Source organism: Bidens hawaiensis, unplaced genomic scaffold (assembly GCF_021521415.1).
Source record: "Bidens hawaiensis isolate Kalapana, Puna unplaced genomic scaffold, B.hawaiensis_p1.1 tig00031453_1, whole genome shotgun sequence".
Classification (NCBI taxonomy): domain Eukaryota; kingdom Viridiplantae; phylum Streptophyta; class Magnoliopsida; order Asterales; family Asteraceae; genus Bidens; species Bidens hawaiensis.
In genome coordinates this window covers 51,497-70,641 of record NW_027495297.1, presented here as the reverse complement: position 1 = coordinate 70,641, position 19,145 = coordinate 51,497, and the positions used below count along the sequence as shown (strand labels likewise).

At 33.3% G+C, this 19,145-nt stretch overlaps 1 protein-coding gene and 1 pseudogene across 2 annotated transcripts; one reads left to right on the top strand and one right to left on the bottom strand.

The window, feature by feature from the left end:
- Window positions 1-1,617: 1,617 nt before the first annotated feature.
- On the top strand, window positions 1,618-3,669 carry LOC143582112 (GDSL esterase/lipase At5g62930-like; annotated as a pseudogene). The gene is made up of 4 exons (XR_013143932.1): window positions 1,618-1,957; window positions 2,031-2,110; window positions 2,186-2,350; window positions 3,382-3,669. The product of XR_013143932.1 is annotated as a GDSL esterase/lipase At5g62930-like (transcript).
- A 9,313-nt stretch (window positions 3,670-12,982) lies between these two features.
- LOC143582111 (triose phosphate/phosphate translocator, non-green plastid, chloroplastic-like) lies at window positions 12,983-16,906 on the bottom strand. Its single transcript, XM_077064744.1, has 9 exons — window positions 16,529-16,906; window positions 15,239-15,361; window positions 15,014-15,166; window positions 14,826-14,911; window positions 14,413-14,497; window positions 14,209-14,328; window positions 13,714-13,782; window positions 13,368-13,497; window positions 12,983-13,262 (listed from the first exon to the last, which is right to left on the bottom strand). The coding sequence occupies exons 1-9, from the start codon at window positions 16,871-16,873 to the stop codon at window positions 13,192-13,194; spliced, it is 1,182 nt and encodes a 393-aa protein (XP_076920859.1). The 5' UTR covers window positions 16,874-16,906; the 3' UTR covers window positions 12,983-13,191.
- Window positions 16,907-19,145: the final 2,239 nt, after the last annotated feature.

Here is a 19,145-nt window from a genome sequence, read left to right as displayed (position 1 = left end):
TTACCGACAACATTATTTACTTGCTCATTGGTTAAATTGCTTATCTCACTTGACACAGTTTGAATATTTCTTTATTTATTATATATTATTACTGTTGTATCTTAAACTGGTGTTTTACTTACTCAACATGTGTTGTTGACAAACCTTTCTATTTTATACGCATATGCAGGTTATTGTTTGATCTGGTTGCAAGATTTGGTGAAGACTTAGTGAAGAATTTAAGTTAGAAAACTTTTAATCAAGATCATTTATGATATATATTGTATTGTTGTATGATTATGGATTTTGTACTTTATACTTGAATTATTTGAATCATGTAATCGAATTAAATAGATATTGTCACTTTTAAATATTGCATAATAGTATTTTGAGAGCTGTGAGCAATCAGTTCACGCCCTGGTAAGTTTATTGTTTGATCTGGTTGCAAGATTTGGTGAAGACTTAGTGAAGAATTTAAGTTAGAAAACTTTTAATCAAGATCATTTATGATATATATTGTATTGTTGTATGATTATGGATTTTGTACTTTATACTTAAATTATTTGAATCATGTAATCGAATTAAATAGATATTGTCACTTTTAAATATTGCATAATAGTACTTTGAGAGCTGTAAGCAATCAGCTCACGCCCTGGTAAGTTTATTGTTTGATCTGGTTGCAGATTTAGTGAAGACTTAGTGAAGAATTTAAGTTAGAAAACTTTTAATCAAGATCATTTATGATATATATTGTATTGTTGTATGATTATGGATTTTGTACTTTATACTTGAATTATTTAATCATGTAATCGAATTAAATAGATATTGTCACTTTTAAATATTGCATAATAGTACTTTAAGAGCTGTGAGCAATCAGCTCACGCCCTAGCACTTCGGCCTTAGGTTGGGGTGTGACAGATGACTTGTTTGATTATTTTGCAAACTAGTCCCTAAACTTGGGTGGTGGGTACAATAGTAGATAAAATGTTAGTTAAGGGGTGTTTTGCATATTTCTCGTAGTATAAACAATAAATAAATAAATAAATAAATAAATAAATAAATAAATAAAAGAAGTAAATATACTAAAACAAATGCAGGTTTTTTTTTTTTTGATAAATTACCCGAATACAAAATGGGTCGGGTAACGGCTACAAAACAAAAAACGGAAAAACCCGAAATGTTACAACAGTAAGAGAGATGGTAGAGAGAGAAATAGGCTATGGGATTTGGGAAGGCGGAAGAGCCACGTGATTGAACATTGACAATAAACTATAAAAGGTATAGGGTTAAGATAAAATAAAAATCCACTTGAGTTGATAAAACTCTAGTTACTCATTCTCAACCACATGTTTTTAATTTAAGTTTGAAACTTGTGATTCACGATAAAGTGAATACAAAATGTAAAAGTAAAGTTACATTTTCTATCTCTTGAAAATTATGTTTTGTAAAAAAAATATGAAACAAATTTTTATATTTATTCAGATATAATTTACAAACATTAAATTTAATATCCAGATATTCGAAATTTGAAATAGTTCATATACGAATAGTCGGATAATTTGGATACGAAATTTGGTCATTTTGAGTCCCCTGCTTCCAACCACCCAGGTTGACTTTATTTACATCGTGGTCTTTCAAAGACGATCAGTGAAGTAAAGTGAGATGAGGCCTGAAATCGTATTATTCGGTGATTCGATAACCGAGCAATCATTCAGCATCGAGTACGGCGGATGGGGCGCTGCTCGCAAGGCGGATGTTGTGGTTCGGCGGATACAACACTCGCTGGGCTCTCTTCTTGCTGTAATTCACTACCTCTATGAATCAGTCTCAAAATACAAATATACTTATTTATTTCTTGGCAGTGTTCAACAACCCCTCCTGTGGCTGCTACAGTCTTCCAGGTAGAACTAGTCAAACCCAACACGTTCCGCTTCAAGAATACAAACATAATCTCACAAAAATCGTCCGTCATTTAAAGGTGCTCTCGTTTGATCATCAAATTAATACTAATAAATTTTAAGTATTTATAAACGCATTAAATATTAATGCAGGAATGCTCGCCCACCATGCTAATTCTCCTTATTACTCCCCCACCAATTGATGAGGAAGCTCGCCGCAATGTATGCCAAACGCTTCTCTTCCAGATTCAGTTTTAAACTTTTAATGTATGTTTTTGAAAATCTTATAGTGTTTTTCGGATTTACAGTACTGTATATGGAGAAAAAGCAATGACGCTTCCAGAAAGAACAAATGAAGCAGCTGGAAATTATGCAAACGCATGTGTCGAGGTGGCAAACGAACTCGCTGTTTCTTCAATCAACCTATGGTCAAAGATGCAACAAACACAGGGCTGGCAGAAAAAGTTCCTAAGGTTAGTGACTTAACTGACATGTGGGATCTTGATTTTTACTACCTTATTTCAACAAGATAAAACACTTATATGGTTTAGCATTGTGCTTAGTTATGATCTAAAAGTTTGAATAAAGTAGTTTAGGAGATTGTATGCATCAAAAGTATAATTTAGACGACATTCAAGCCTTTTGACCATCGTTTGAGTTGAAACACAACCCAAATCGACCCACTATAAGTAAAGTGGTCATGTGGCCACATTTAACTTAATCCAATCCCACACAAGAGTAAATATAGGTTATTTCCCAAAATGACAATATTTGGGAATCATGAAGTTTAGAAATGATATTGATATTTACTTTCAATGTACATGCTAAATTATCGTATATTGTTAAATCCAATGCTTTCTCAACCAGACTGGTGATTTAAAAACCAGATGACGTCATAAATAATTTAAAAATAAAAAATATAATAAGTTTGAAACAAAGTACAATACGGCTTTATCTTTTGGTGTGGATTTGCAGTGTTTGACAAAGATTTAAGCCTCGAGTAAATCATCATCATCATCATCATCATCATCATCATCGTACTCAGTATATCCCGCCAATAGCAAAGCTATGGTAGGGTCTGAGGAGGGTAAGATGTAGACAGCCTTACCTCTACCACATAGGGATAGAGAGGCTGCTTCCGGTGAGACCCCCGGCTCGATAGTAGTTTTGCATCAAGCCTTGGACATAAGACACATAACACTCAATCATCGGGACACCGGCTGATCGGTGCATGTACTCTTGTCTTTCGGCTATCAACGCCACCACGTGATGCCTGATTAACCTTCCGCCACTTTTAACGTTATTTTCACGAGATTAGTAAAATAGCGTCAAAATTAGTGTAATTTCACTTTTGCCCACCCGAGGGTTCACACATATATACATTATATGCGCGCACCGCAATGAGGTTCTTAAAGAAAAAACAGTACATATTTAAATAGTTCGCTTCTTGCTTTTCCTTGTTGGCAAAGTAAAATAACTAGTTTTGCAAATTTTGTGTTGGCAGTGATGGGCTGCACCTAACACCAGACGGGAACAAGGTTGTATTTGAAGAGGTTGTAAAAGTATTTAATGGAGCTGGGCTTTCTGCACCTGGCATGCCTTCTGATTTCCCTCATCACTCGGAAATTGATCCCCAAAACCCTGCTAAGGTTTTCCAAGAAAGAGGCTTGTTGTGATCTTTACCTTTTTACTAAAACAGGATTCTTCAAATACTTGTTTTAAAGAACTTCTCATGTTAATGACTCTCTTTTAAATTCTCGTAATGTTTCTAGACATAAAAAATTGTTTTCCATACCTATTCTTTATGATCTTACATTCTTAAATGAAAATATAAGAGAACCAAAATAAGGATAGGATATTTGGGAAGACATGGAGTGGTATAAAATATGTATGATGCTGTTCCTTTTTACATATTTAAAATCATATTAGACGTTTTTCAGTGGACGCTTGTTGAGCCTGCTGGCTGCAAACGAGGAACATGTAGGTTTCACCTTTCAACATGTCCTGAAAAGACTTTCTGAATTGTGTATAATGCACTCTTAAAAGTAAAGTATTTTGGTTGTGTTTGAAGTCAATAATTGAATATGGCATGGTGTAATGCAAGAACCAGATGTTCATTTCAGTGAAAACCAAGTGTCAACTTTCGTGTCTAAATTAAAACTGACCATTTGTCTTTATATAAAGGTTGAACCATCACAACGTTTCAGTTGGTGTTGATAGTTAGGAGTTATAACTGTTGATGGTTGGACGTGCAATGAATAATGCTCAGCAGAAAAGATCCACTCTAGGTTACCACTAATAGTCCAAGCTAAGTAGCAACCCATCGCGTTGCGGCGGCGCACTAAGACGAATTTGATTGGTATCGATTAAGTTTGTTATTATTTATTACACATATTATCAGATTATGGTTTATTAGTAAGAGCCCACGAGCTCATTAGGTTAATTAGGGTTTGGTTATATTTGTGTGATGCAGCGGAGACGGTATCAAGCCTAGGTTGGATCTGATTATACCATGTAAGAATAAGATGATGGTAAAATACTTTCTTGATTAATAATGAGTAATTCATTACAATAGATAGAGAGCGCAATACAAACCCTAATTACCTAATGGGCATGTGGGCTCATAATTTAAAAACCTAATATCCAATACCATTATCGCGAATGTTGTTCGCTACTCATTAAACCACGGTTCCTTCCTATTGTTGTTGACTTCGGTCCGCCGCTCATTGGACTTCGGTCCTCCGTCATGCCGACTGCAAGACTATGGCCGGTAGTCGCGCTACTAGTTGGTTAGATTTCTACCCCACCATCGCGCCGCTGCATTGCAATCTTCTTGTATGGGATGTGTCATTGAAGATTACGGCTGGTAAAATCAAGTAAAATACGGATTTGTTAGCAAAAGTTTGGATTTCTGAGTTGATCTAAAACATCAATCATATTATTATTATTATTATTATTATTATTATTATTATTATTATTTTCTGTTTTTTTTACAGTTTGAGCTCTGGTTTTCTTCCGCTCTAACTGCAGGAGAATATTAGACATATTATCCTATTATGGTTTATAAGTAAGAGCCCATAGGCTCATTAAGTTAATTAAGGTTTTGTTACAATGTTTATATATTGTAACTCAATCATTCAATAATAATCAATTAGTATGTTACCTTTTTATAGTTATAGCATAATAATAATAATAATAATAAATCTTTCTTAACAACTGTTATTGAGTACGCTTTTAGTCAATGTTGTAAAAGTCGTTAGGAGGACTTTAGACGGCTGAGTGGGGAGTTGGGTGTACTCGGTGAGTACTCGGACATGATAAATATAAAGATAAATTAATGTTTGGATATTATATAATATATATTAAATATCATAAGTTTATTAATATTTAAAATAAAATAGGTGAAGATCTATACAAATAAGAGAAATACATTTTTAAATAATAAATTATTCTAAACATTGTTAATTATTAATTAAAAATAAAATTATATTTGTTCTTTCATTTTATGGAAATACGAGTTATATATTTATTTTTAGTCAAAATCAACCCAAGTTCACCGACTACTGGATGTGATTCTGGCTGAGGTTGACCACCTTTGATCGATTCTTAGTAACTAGACGGAGTTAAAGAAACTAGTCTCGGTGACATACCTTGTAGCAATTCTTTGAAGAGTATACGGTCTTGTAAACCTACTTTTTCAACATTGTTTTTAGTTGGTACCTTCTGCTCACGCGTTTATTTTTAGTTTTGAATCCTTATAGATGTGGTAACTCGGTCCTATAACAAGTATGTGATATTTATATCTTGAAAACAATCTATCTATCTATTATAATAAAAGACTATTATTTATGCCACTTGTCAATCTCATAGCCATCCTCATCTTTTTTTAACCAATTATAATATATGATCCTTATATTACAAGTCATTTCAATATATGAATAAAAGTTTATTTTATTAAATGTAAATAAAAGTCATTTAATAAAATGTGTAATAAGAACAATCGACCTGGACTAAATCATAATAACGCCAGCGGCTAAGGCTTAACCTCTAATACCTAGAAATATATATGATTTTAAAACTAAAAGTTTATTCGGGTTGACTCGAAACCTAGAATTCGGACCAAGAACCACCCCGAATTACTTCGGTTCAGGTTCGGGTCAGTATTTTTTTGGGTTTGAGTTTTTCGGGTGGGGTTAGTTTGGGATCGGGTACGGGTTTTCTTGGGTTGGGTTTCAGGTTACGGGTAAAAGTGACAACTCTACTTTCAACTATTATAAATAAGAATCACCACATTTACTTTATTCAACTTTAAATCTTCTTATATTTTTCTAACTCTAAGTAATCGCTATTATTTAAACATGGTTTAAGGTTAGTATGTATTTGTCATTTTCCTGACAATACATTCATATGAAATGAAACAAATCATTTTGTTATATTTTAATTTTCGGTTTTCATGTTGCTTAATTATACAATTTTTAATTGTAAAATATAAAGTCAATTAAAATTTGTCATACACAGAATATTAATGACAATAAATTTATAATGATTAATCAATTTTAAATTCTAAAGATTCTATGGATGATTATATCATCAAAGTTAAGGTAATATGGTTTTTGGGATAATCATGTTTTTTTTTGTTATGAGAAACATGAGCAGATGTTCTCAAATGACATCATATTTATTGATTAAAAGGTATGATATTTTATGTGTGTGAGTATATTGGATATGTTATCATTTATCTAGAGTTTGTATGTATTTGGAGAACCTTTTTTGTAATACGGATAACTATATGTGGCTATATCAAATGTTATAAGCAGACTTATATGTTACCTTATTAAGAGTTACACGCAGACATGGACTAAAGATTTTGATTTTTAATAAACAATGTATACCTACTAATACAATCACAAGTGTAATGTTAAAGGAAGTTTTTACTTATTTGTAACATATTTGTGTAATTTTAGTTATGTAATTTTTGTAATTTTAATGTAAATTGTAATTGTATTAACAATATATGATCAATATGTTAACTGTATTTAACTTAATTGTTAAAGTTTAAAGTTTTCATTAATTATCCGTGTAATACACGGACATCAAACTAGTAGTTTATATATTAATTGCACTATTTTTATTTCGTTTTTATATATTATACTTTTATCTATATAGATTATTTTACTAACACAGTATTTGTTTTAACAAAAGTCATATTTATATATGTAATAATTTAATTTGATAAGAAAAAGAAATTTGATTATGAAAAATAAACGTAAAAAGTGTGATGATATAGAAGTGTAAATATTTGAAGGGAGTATGTAGGATTCCTATTAGGGGGTGTTTGGTACAGAGAATGAAATTATAGAGAAATGGAATAGAGAAATGGAATTGCAGAGAAAGGGAATTAGTATGGAGAATGAGAATTGACTGTTCTGTTTGGTAGTACAGAGATTTCAGTAGAGAAATATAGCTGAGAATCATTTCCCTTGTTTGGTACATAGAAAATAAACAAAGAATTATATCAACTTTATCATTAGCACAAGTATTTTTTTCATAACAAATATTTATTAAAAAATAAAAAACATATAAAAAGATGCATAAATTCCAACCAAAATATGCATTGATCAGACAAATTCACATACAAAACATAGTTTTTAAGCAAAAAACATCAACCAAAGTTAAAACCAATTCACATACAAAACATACTTCAACCATACACAACTATCACATTGAACCATCGGTATACAACTCGACCATCTCAATTTTCTCTTCTATTGTCAACGCAAGAAAAGAACGTCCTAGATCCACATCTTTACCAATCAAATGAGCTGCTTTGAACCGTTTTTTCGTAGTGATACCTGGTAAAGCTTTCAACTCATCACTAACCTTTTCATAGATTTCACGAGCCTCCATACCTTCTTTGCTAAGTTGTTCACCCACCATCTCCCCAAATCGAAGCAAAACTTCCTTGATATCTTTGCAAGACTCTCGATATATCTCATCTGCATCCGTGCTTCTACCTCTTTTGCGCTTGCTTGTTACACTTCCTGTTTGTCCTTCGGATCTATCAACATTTGGAACGGCTTCATCAACAAAATCAAAGTCTTCAATATCAACAGGTGAGCTTTTTTGCGTCTCTTGAACAACATCTTCTTCTCCAATGTCAACTGCTTTACTACCAGTAGCTCTATCCTTACCGAATATGGTACACAATTTGTCATAGAAAGGAAATGACTTGTCACGAAAATTCACAGCACCTTTGTAAGACTACAAGACAATTACAAATAAATTAGACTAAAATTTTAAAATCTAAAAAATATATTTTTTAGAATATACCTTCACGTATTCATTCCAAACACTTACGTTTTGAGGAGTTTCTTTGACGAGCACTTTCCCCCTCTGATCTGTAACCAGGAACCACATCTACAACAAACTGCTGGACATTACGCCCCGGTCTTTGTAGGTAAAAATCAGATGGTACACTGCTTCCAGCGGGATTAGGTTTATACATCACAAGATCTTCGTCTCCAATCAAACCTTGTACATCCATAAACAGCTCACACACATCCAAACCTGCTATCAGACATACAAGTTTAAAGCAATTCAATAAAGAAATTATTTCACGATGAAGATATAGCCAAGGGTAATAGCACATTCACAACTCACCCATCCGCCGCTTTAGGTTTTGCCTTTGTTTGGCTAGTCTTTCTTTCGAGTTGCTGCCAGAATCACTTGCAAGGTCATACTCCTAAAACAGAATAATCAATATATCAAGACTAACTATATCCACAAGACTCTAAGCTAAAAGTTCAAAAAAATACAGTTGCTGTCCTCCGGAAGTCAAAAGAGCCCCATGTCCCAACACTTTAGAGAGTTCAAAGCTGTCAATAAAAAATGTCAGATCAATAGCTGAAACAGAGCAAAAAATGGGCGTACGTAAGGGACCAAGAAAAACCTCTGGAATGAAGTGCTAGCACTTATTTTGAGGAGAGATGTTGGCCAAAAAACAACCTCTTCAACAGAACAGTTTATGCAAGCCTCCTTCATCTTTGTCTCAACAAGATTAAAGAGATCAGTCATAGATAAATGCTTGAAACATCCAGCAATTGCTCCAATGGCATGAGCTGCCGCAACTCTGGTATCCCAGTTTTTGCTATGAAGATATTGTGATACCTGAAAAATGCATTAAGCAATAATCAAACCAATTTGAATGCACAACCGCCATAATATGTCCCAAACTAAAAAACAATACTAAAATAAATCAATGCAGTAATACATACCTTACGTAGCAAAGAGCTTAAATCTTGAGGATGTAATTTTGCAATCTCCCCTATCTGGCGAGCTGCAGTGAATCGTGTGGCTTGTGTCGAGCCAGCTTAACAACGGTCAAGAAATACAAGCAGCCAGCATGAACCTGAAAAAGTACACATTTTCACTCTACCTTATTTCAAGCTAATATTAACCTAACTCTAGATTAAGCTGCTTCTCTCATACCAAATCCAAATTGTGACATTCAAGTTCCAATCGTTAATTATGTCAATCTGCTGCATCAGATAGTATCACCACTCTAAATCCATCTAAACTATATATATTAATGATTTTTCAACTAAACTCCCATATTGCATGATTAGGCATACATGCATGGCACCTAATCACTTTTTAAACAATTCAAAGGCAAGTCGGTTTTGAAACCAAACTATAAACTTATTGCTAAAAACTCATCCGTTTTCCCACAAAATATGCATTTACAATATAATAATGATAATAACAACAATAAGCCTAGAAAAGAAAGATTTCAATAAAAAGATACTCTCGAGTAAAGTCAGCAACCGTTGGAGGCAAGAAGATTGTTGCTGTGCCATATCTCTTAATAATTATACCACTCACAACATTTCTCATTCTACCAAAAACAATAATCTTTCACAATCCTGTCAAATGATTTCATTCCTCTCACCAACACACAATCCTACACCAACCAAAAATTATAAAAAAAATATACAAATCAACATCCAAACCTAAATAATAATAAATACATTCCAATCGAATTACACTAGCAATACACAGCATTATCCAATAACTATTAACAATTTCGTTATTATAACGATTGAATCGTTAGCAGTGATGGTAATATACAGAAATAAGAGAAATTGAACGTACCTTAGGGTTTTTTCGTGAATGGAATTGAGAAACCTAATAATAATTAATATAATAATAATATTAAGTGTGAAGCATTCGATTCAATTGACGGTTATCGGCGTGGTGACGTGGCGGATGTGTGTTACGGTGATGGTGTGTGTGTGTGTGTGTGTTGTACGGTGAAGATGAAGAACGAATGAGGGTTTCGGGTTATTATTATTATGATGATGATAACTGAGATCGGTTCTTGGATTGGAGATGATTTGTGGGTGATTAGAGGCTGCAAGTCCATCGAGCAGGGAGAGGCGTGAGAGAGTGAGGCTGAGAAATGAATTCAGAGAAATCCAATTATCCGCTTTTTTTAGAGAAACAAAATCAGAGAAATGGAAATGGTTTATTTCCATTTCTCACCTCTTTCTTTCATAAACAAACAAGAGAATTCTTTCCAATTCCATTTCTCACCCATCAATTCCCTCTACCAAACACCCCCTCGTGTTTTGAAGATGGATGAAAATTTAATGTGGTAGTTGATTATAAAAGTTTGTGGCATAATTGTATAAATTCTTCTTTGACACTTCCAATTTCATAGTTTTATTTTCTTATATAATGAGTTCTTATAGTGAATTTAATGTTATTTTAGAGAAGTTGTTTGAAACTTCGGTTACGTATTTTAATTCCACATTAACTATTAATGCACAATTACTTACTGGTGAAGGGTATTTTGGTTAAATCAACAAATTTTTAAATGCTAAATAATTGTTTTTAATACTTTATTAGCTATAAATATACCGTTTATAAAATTTATAATTTGTATTAAGCAAGCAAATTTAATGCTCCTCCCCTTAATTCATATTAAATTGACAATATATAACAGTAATTACACACAAGAGGCAATGCTCACTCTTTGTTCTCTCATGGAGTTTCAAACAATTTTCAAAGAAGATCCATCACACCCTATCTCATATAACTACTTGAAACACGAGCCCGAAACCGAAGATGATTTCCCGATTCAAGATATACAACAATTAAACAATTTTTCTCTAATGGGTCCATCTTTTCACCCGGACTACGGGGTACCTGATTCTTGGTATGACCCGTTTAGTACGTTTTCATATGGATCGGGTTCAGATGACCTCGAGCTTATGTCATTTGAGCTAGACAATGGTTGTTTGACCCATGTCAATAAAACTTTTGTGGGTGCATCTGATTTGGACAGTTTTGTGCATGTGTTGAACCCAACCCGAGGTCATAAGCCCTTGTGTTATAATGAACCGGACGAAGGGTCGTGCGTTACGGGTGAAAATGGCATCAAGAAAAATAATGGAAATCCATGCAAAGGGAAAAGGAAGGCAAATTCATCAAAGGGGCAATGGACAAAAGAAGAAGATAGGTAAGACACAAATAGAACTTAAAACAATTTTAAGTAAAGAACCATAACATAATTGAACGGCAAATGAGCAACATTTACTTACTGTTTTAAAGCGATTATAGAATCGCATGATCCTCTCTCTCTCTCTCTGGCTAGCATTACGTACAAGTGCTTATGAGTCTATCACACTTTTCTACTTAAAATTATTGGTTTTGATTGATATAGACGGAAAGATGTTTCTCAAACGATTGGGACTTGTTAGGGTATCCTTTAAAATCTTTAAATTTGATCCGTGCCTGGCTTTTCAAAAGCATCGCGAAGTACTAGAATCTAGAGCAACTGAATCAAAATGATTTAAGTGGTACAATTGACGACGATGTTTTTCGTTGTTGATGTGTTCCTATTCATTATTTTCTTATGTTTGCTGTGTTTGTAATATAAAGATTGAATGTTTGTAGGATTCTGAAGCAATTGGTGGAGAAACATGGAGGAAGAAAATGGTCACATATTGCTCAAATGTTGAAAGGAAGGATTGGGAAACAATGTAGAGAAACATGGCATAATCATCTCAAGCCTAACATCAACGTATGCATCATCATCTTTTCCTAAAAAACCACAAAATTTAAAAATATTTGTCATAAGACTCATAACTCATAAGTTAATGTTTCTTTATACATGTGTAAAGCCCAAAACCCAAAACCGAATCCTTATCAACCGAGTAGGACATGTGGGCATGTGGCAGATTCGCTTTGTGCCTAGCTATTATTATATATGTTTTTCTTTCCTTTAAATGTCTTATTCTTTATAACTAAGAATATCATATTTTACAATTAGCATTAAAGGATTGCTCTAAATTTAAAGAATACCCTTCTTACCTTTAGAAATAAAGCCCACCTAAAATAAGCAAGCTTATCGATCTTGGTCAACCGGTTTTTGATTAAAACAATGACTTGAATTGACCTTTTTCTTCCTTTACTTCAATTAATTCTTCACAAAATCCAGTTTAATTTATTTTGACAATTTTATGGGTATCATTTTCGACCATCAGAAAGAGTTTTGGACAGAAGAAGAAGAAGACAGTATATTAATCACAACCCATGCACAAGTCGGAAACAGATGGTCAGAAATAGCCAACAAGTTGCCCGGTCGAACCGAGAACTCCATCAAGAACCATTGGAACGCAACTAAAAGGAGGCAATACACCACCCGAAAATGCCGGTCCAAATGGCCAAAACCAAGCCTGATTCTCCAAAACTACATCAAGAGCTTAAACCTCCCACGCGGGAAATCTTCAACAAACAAAACCAAGACCGATAACACTATCATTCAACACAAGTTTTACTCGAGTGATGGATTCATAATACCAGACTTTGATTTCAGTGAGTTGCCCGAGTTTGCACTTGATGAAAACTTGCTTCAAGAGTCGTCGTTTGACCACATATCTCCGGTCAACCAAGGCAGCGATGGCGACGGTGGTGAGAGGAAACAGATTGATTTAATGGAGATGACATCACAAGTCAATTCCTAGCTGCCGTTGGTTAATACATATACAATTATACACATATATACTTCTGATTGTCTAAACGAATAATGAGGGTTTTCATATGTGAACTGACTTGATAATGGATCCTTGATATGAAGTAAAGAAACAAGTTATACTGCATAAAAAATGTACATTGTGATTTAAGATGGGTACTATTTTACCAAAGCGTATCCAACGATGATTGTATTTGTAGGGGTGTGCAAAAACAGGTCTGAACCAAGTTTTAAAAACCGATTCCTGGTTCAATATATATTCATAATGAACTACCAATTTCATGCCGTTTTAGGTTTAATTTGTTTCACCTGTGAGTATAGAAATACTCCAGCTAGGGCAATTCCAGTGCCTGAATAAGATGAATGAAACAATAATTTTATAAAATATGAAAAGAAGTTAAACTTGGATTTATTTACAACAAGGGTATTATGGTAAATAAAATTAAAAAACTTACCTATGGAGTTAGTAAGCGAGATGGGTGTTCGGAAGAAAAAGATAGACGCTACAATTACAACCACGCGCTTCACACAGTTACCTACACTATGTGTAACTGGAGTTACTCTTTGCAGTATCATATAAGCAATCTGTGTAACAAACACTTGTTAGCATTTAAACGAATCAAAGCAGGTCGTCTTGAAATGGGTCGGGTTAGGCCGACCCACTTTTAGCCAAAAAATTTAATATATATAAGGATTTGGTGAGTCATATATGGTTACAAACATTTTGGACAAATATGGTTTTGGTAAGCCCAATATGGCCCGGCCCGTGTAGGCTCAAACAAAAAGGGTTTGTAAAAGTACCTGCTGATATGCATGAAAGCAGATTGAAGCAAGTAGAGATCTAATGTACACCTGTTTAATGTTTAACCCCTGAAATGAAAAACAATAATCAGTGGTCAGAAAAACTTATTAAACCAATGAGGTGGGAATTTCGACTCGTTTACTTAGGGGGTGTTTGGATGAGCTTTTTTTGTTGATTTGCTTTTTGAAAAGCAAAAACAACTTTTGAAAAGCTTCAATTTGAAGCTTTTGAAGGAGTTTTGAGAAACACATTTTGCTTTTCAAAAAGCAAATAAGCAAGTTTTAAAAGCTCGTCCAAACACCCACTTATAATGGCTTAATTTGAGTTGTGTTTAATTTCTAACGAGTCAAATAATGTTTTTTTTTTTGCTAAAAGAGCAATGACCACATGTAGGAAGCCACCCAAAGTATTTTATTCAAAAATTGATATTATTAGTGTAACAATCCTCTTTTGTTAATCAAAATAAAAAGTGGACAATTTAGATTGATACTCACAGCGGACTGCAGGTAAGCAGGGGTAAATTTGACTCCTTCCACTAGTAATGCAACAGGGGTGAACATAAGGAAGGACATAATTGTAATAACTGAGAAGAGGGTAATGTTGTCTAATGATTCCTGCAAATTATGATGTTGGTTAACTCTTGTTTTTAGATTTAATACTAGCATAATGAAAGATAAAAAAATAGTAGCCATTATTACCTCTTTCTTAACCATAAGCTTCTTGCTCAACACATTACGCGACTGATTAGCCAAATTAGATGCCATTGCACTCCAAAAACCAGGCCTATTACCAGAATGCAAACATAAATAGCAGTTGGACAATAAAGTCAAACTCTTTAGTTTGACACATTTACTTATGAATGGGATATGGGTTGCGGTTTATCTCCAGCGGGTCAAATAAAAAGCGTTGCTTAAACGGGTTAAAAGTTGCACAAAGTGTATGTTTAATGCTTGCAGCCTAGTAAATCATTTCATTTTTAAATAAAACTGATTATTATTGCAAATTTGCAATAACATAGTTTCTGAATTTCTGTAATCATAAATAAACCATTATCTATTTATAAGAAATGTTTATAAGAAATGAACAAAAAAAGTAAACTTTCTGTGCTCACCAATTAAAAGAGACCTCAGTCAATGATGCAAGTATCACTCCACCAACAATTGGGACAAGGGAAGTTAATACCCAAAATGTTGGTATCTGTTAAGTTAAAAAAAACATCACGTTAATTACCAGTGTCCAAATAAATGTACCATATACAACTTTCATATTATAAAAACACCATTAAATAAGTAAACAAACCTCTCCAAGAAACAAAGTAGATAACACGACTGTGAAAAACGGTTCCATTGCTTTGATTGTATGAGTAAAAGAAACAGAAACTTTGCCAAGACTCATGTTGGTTGTAAGATTGCCTAACGTGTGCATAGCAGCCAATGGAAGGATTGCTAAAAGCTGCCAAAATGTAATCAAATTAGCTTCAAACAAAATACAAACTATGCAACTGATAAATCAGTTTCTTTATACCTGTGCACGACTAACATTTGGCCATTTATGAAGATTCAAAGCCCATGTCATAAATATAATGGAAGTCCCAACAGCAAGCTGAACTGCAGTCAGGGTTACCGGATTCGGAAAAACTTCAAGAACCTGTAAACCAAAAATCAAAATGAGCCAGACCTCTTTGTTATTCAGAAATTTGGTGCTAACTTACATTCTTTTTTTTTTCATTAAACTACTAAAATTACATTGAAATAGAAAGCAAGCGGGCAACAAGTTGTGTCGCTATTCCATCTAATTGTTTCGGTTTGTATTGTATCTTTGTAATTAGATCATAGGACTTTGAGAATTAAAATATGTGCTTAGTCATGTAATCAGCCGGTAATCACTGTACAAAATGTACTTCCACGGTTGGATTACACAGCAATTACAAGAGCAATATTAGTTCAGAAAGCAGCCTATAATCTGTATCAACTTCCTATTAATCCAATGAAAAAGGTAAAGCAAAATGAATAATACAACAAAACAACGGATAAGATTGTGTTCACTTTCATTTAATCAATCAAATTACACCAATCCTGTAGGTCCATAATTATTATATTGTCTACTCACATATATCAGGTCAATTTTGCGAGCATCATAAAAATCACCAAGCAATACCAAAATTATTATGTTTTAAACCTAAGGCTAGGCGTAATGGGGCAACATATAGGCGTTTTTTCGTGTTTTGGAGGACCTCCCCCCCCCCCCCCCGGGCGACAAAGGGGGGAGGGAGCGAAGTAAGGGTGCTCAACGAATCGAATTATGAAATAATTCTGAAATTTTGAGACTAGATTCGACAAATTCGATTTGAGTTATTCGAGTCAGATTCGAATACTAAACACCCCTAGGGCGAAGAGAATTTGTTCCAAGGAAATAATAATAATAATAATAATAATAATAATAATAATAATAATAAAATAATAATGTGTGTGAAAAACGGCCCTACAACACAATTACACCTTTAAAACAAAATTTACGCCTTTACACGTAGCCTAAGAAAGCCTGAATATATATATATATATAATACAAATGACTTTATTTAGCAATTTGTTCATGTGACGACAAAAAGGTCACATGAATTGATTCTCCAGAGTAACTCCAAAAGAATGAAAAAAATAGATACATGATTCTATGCAAGTATGAGAAAGTGATTGTATTATAATTGAATTTAGATTAAATCACTGTTCACGTGTAGTATCATACACAAGGATCAAATACCTAATTCAATGAACAGAAGAGAAGAGAAGAGAAGAGAATGAAGTAATTAATTAGTACCTGTTTATTATATATATTGAAATATATATTGAAGAGGTACCAGAGGCCAAACAACAGTCCAAGCACTAACGTCTCCGTCATTCTCGACTTATTCTTATTCTCTTCCTCCGCCGCCGGCACGTCGTTTTGGGCGGAACTTAAGTCGGCTTTGAGTTGGCGTGATCTGTGGTGTATAACCACCGGTGTAATTATATTCTTCGAAATCCAAAGCCTAGGCTTCCATGAGTGAGAATCAATCGATGATTCCGGAAATGAAAGGTGAATGTTAAACGAAGACGTGGCGTGATGACGACGGAGCTTTGGAGGTGAAAGTGTGGTGATGGCGGCTTGAAGCATTTTCGCCATTAGAGGACCAGACCGTGGAAACTGGAAAGGAGGGAAAACAAGTCTTATTTGGCAAACTTAATGGGGTTTATTAATATTGCAAAATAATCTTATTTGGTTTATCCGTTATTTTATTAATTATAATTATAATAATAATAATAAGTGGGACACTTGGACCAAACCACGTATATATATATATATATTTAACTTACTTTGAACACTAGAATATCTGTTACTGGGTCCCTTTATAAAAAGAGATTCAAGAGAGAGTGGGTGAAGCTTGTGGTGTAATGGTCGATCGAATGTTGTTCGGATGACAACTTCTTTAGTTTCTCTTGTTCAAATCGCTCTTACATGTATATTGGCTATGTTAAACTGGCTTATTGTATACGGTCATTGTACTTTGTTGCTTTAATGGATTAGGAATTAGGTGTTTGTGTAACAATATAAACTAAAAATATATTGTTATTAGTGACTGACAATAATAAATACAAATTTAATGTTTTTAGCTTAATGATACAAACAAGATAAAATAACTTGTTATAAGATCATGATGACGCTAACACCTGTTGTCTTTGCAATTGGGGTGCTCACAATCAACATTGTTGGTAAGAGGGTGAGGGGGATTATTTGTTTTTTATTTTTATTTTTTTTAATATTTTTCTAATTATAAGATAGTAATGCTGTCAATTATTTATCTTTATGCAAGTTCACAATACATTTCACTTCATCACAACATGTCAAACTTTGAGTAAAATATGAAAGCTCGAAATACTTATGTAACATCTACATGACGTATACATAGCGAACTCACATTATATTTACCCTAACACATAGGCTAAGCAGTATTATTAGTGTTAGGTATGCTCTTGTATTTATAGTAATAAAATACTGTATTTATTGTAATAATAAAATATTTAATAATGCGCTTTGAATAAAGAAATATGACAATTGAAAAGTTCCAAAAAACTTTAATCGCCTTTACATATTTTCTTTATTGGTTTGCTTTGTTTTATTACGTGGTAATTTTGGTATCTATATTTCAAAAATGTCAGCTTATGAATATAGAACAGATATGAGTCCAGAGACATAAGTTCGTTTGACCGAGGTATGTTGGAATTAATGACTCTTCAACGCATTTATTGTCTATGGATTTAACTCTGTGTTTCCGGTTATTCAGATTATTTTAATAGTTATAGATTCAAATAAACTTTTAAAAGGAATTCAAATTGAATATTCCAATTCGGATTGGTTTGAAGAAAAAAAAATAAAAATGATACGGAGTAATAAATAAATATATATACTTTCCTAGAAATTATATATAAATCGATTTCAGATTTTCAAGTTGAATCACTATTGAAGATCGCAAGTTTGAATTCTATTCAAAATCGAATTTGGAATTTTGGATGTGACAATTCAAAAACCGAATTCCTGTAAGCAATTCAAAGCGTGTTCGATTAGAATTACGTATCATTCGAGTCTAATAAAATAACGAACCCATCTAGTTGTTTTATTTATACAAGGAAAATGAGATCGAACACTAAAATGGGTTTTACTTAGGCCATGCGTTACACTGGAGTAGAGCTCCTACGTGATTCTTGATGGCATGTGACTTGTAGCATAGGTTGATTAGTGGGAGTGATTGTTGGGGATAGAGGAGGTGAAGAGGCGGCGTTGATGAAGCTAAGAACACAAGATGGTGAATGATATCTTACGTTTATACATTTTGTATGAAGTTTAAGTAAGTAATATGTCAATGAGCCTTAGGCTAGTGGTCCATTGTCAAAGACAACTCCTATAAACACTTTGGATTGCTAGGGTTTGGTAGATCTTGGGTTCAAATTCCATGGTCGACAAAGTAAAATGAAATTCGTTGTTTAATAAAAATACTATAAAGATATTATTAAAAGATTTATTTATTAATAAAAATGTTGTTTATTGTTAAAGTAAACATCTGGTTTATGGAGATGGGTGTCTTTTATATACACACATAATGTATGAAGGGTGATTTATGGGTAGTTGGTTTGGACCATATAGTAATGGTTGTCTAGTTGTCTAGTTGATGTGGTTGCTTTGGACCACCTAATCACTAACAATGTTCACTTTGTACGTAGATTTAATTAGTATTATACTGTATAAAATTTTACTATTAAGTTCAAAAACAAAGAAATTTAAATTATTGCTAGCATTTAAAGACTTAAATACGTGCGTTGATCCCATTCCAGATATAACTAACTCAGCCACCTTTTTGGAATATATTCCTCTTTGGTCCAAGCCCAACTTCAAGGATTTT

Coding starts and splice junctions, on each gene's coding strand:
- LOC143582111 (XM_077064744.1), bottom strand. CDS start 16,873: ATGGCGAAAATGCTTCAAGCCGCCATCACCACACTTTCACCTCCAAAG. Junction 15,362..16,528: donor TCAATATATATAATAAACAG/GTACTAATTAAT, acceptor TTTGGTTTACAG/GTTCTTGAAGTTTTTCCGAA. Junction 15,167..15,238: donor CAAATGTTAGTCGTGCACAG/GTATAAAGAAAC, acceptor ACATTTTGGCAG/CTTTTAGCAATCCTTCCATT.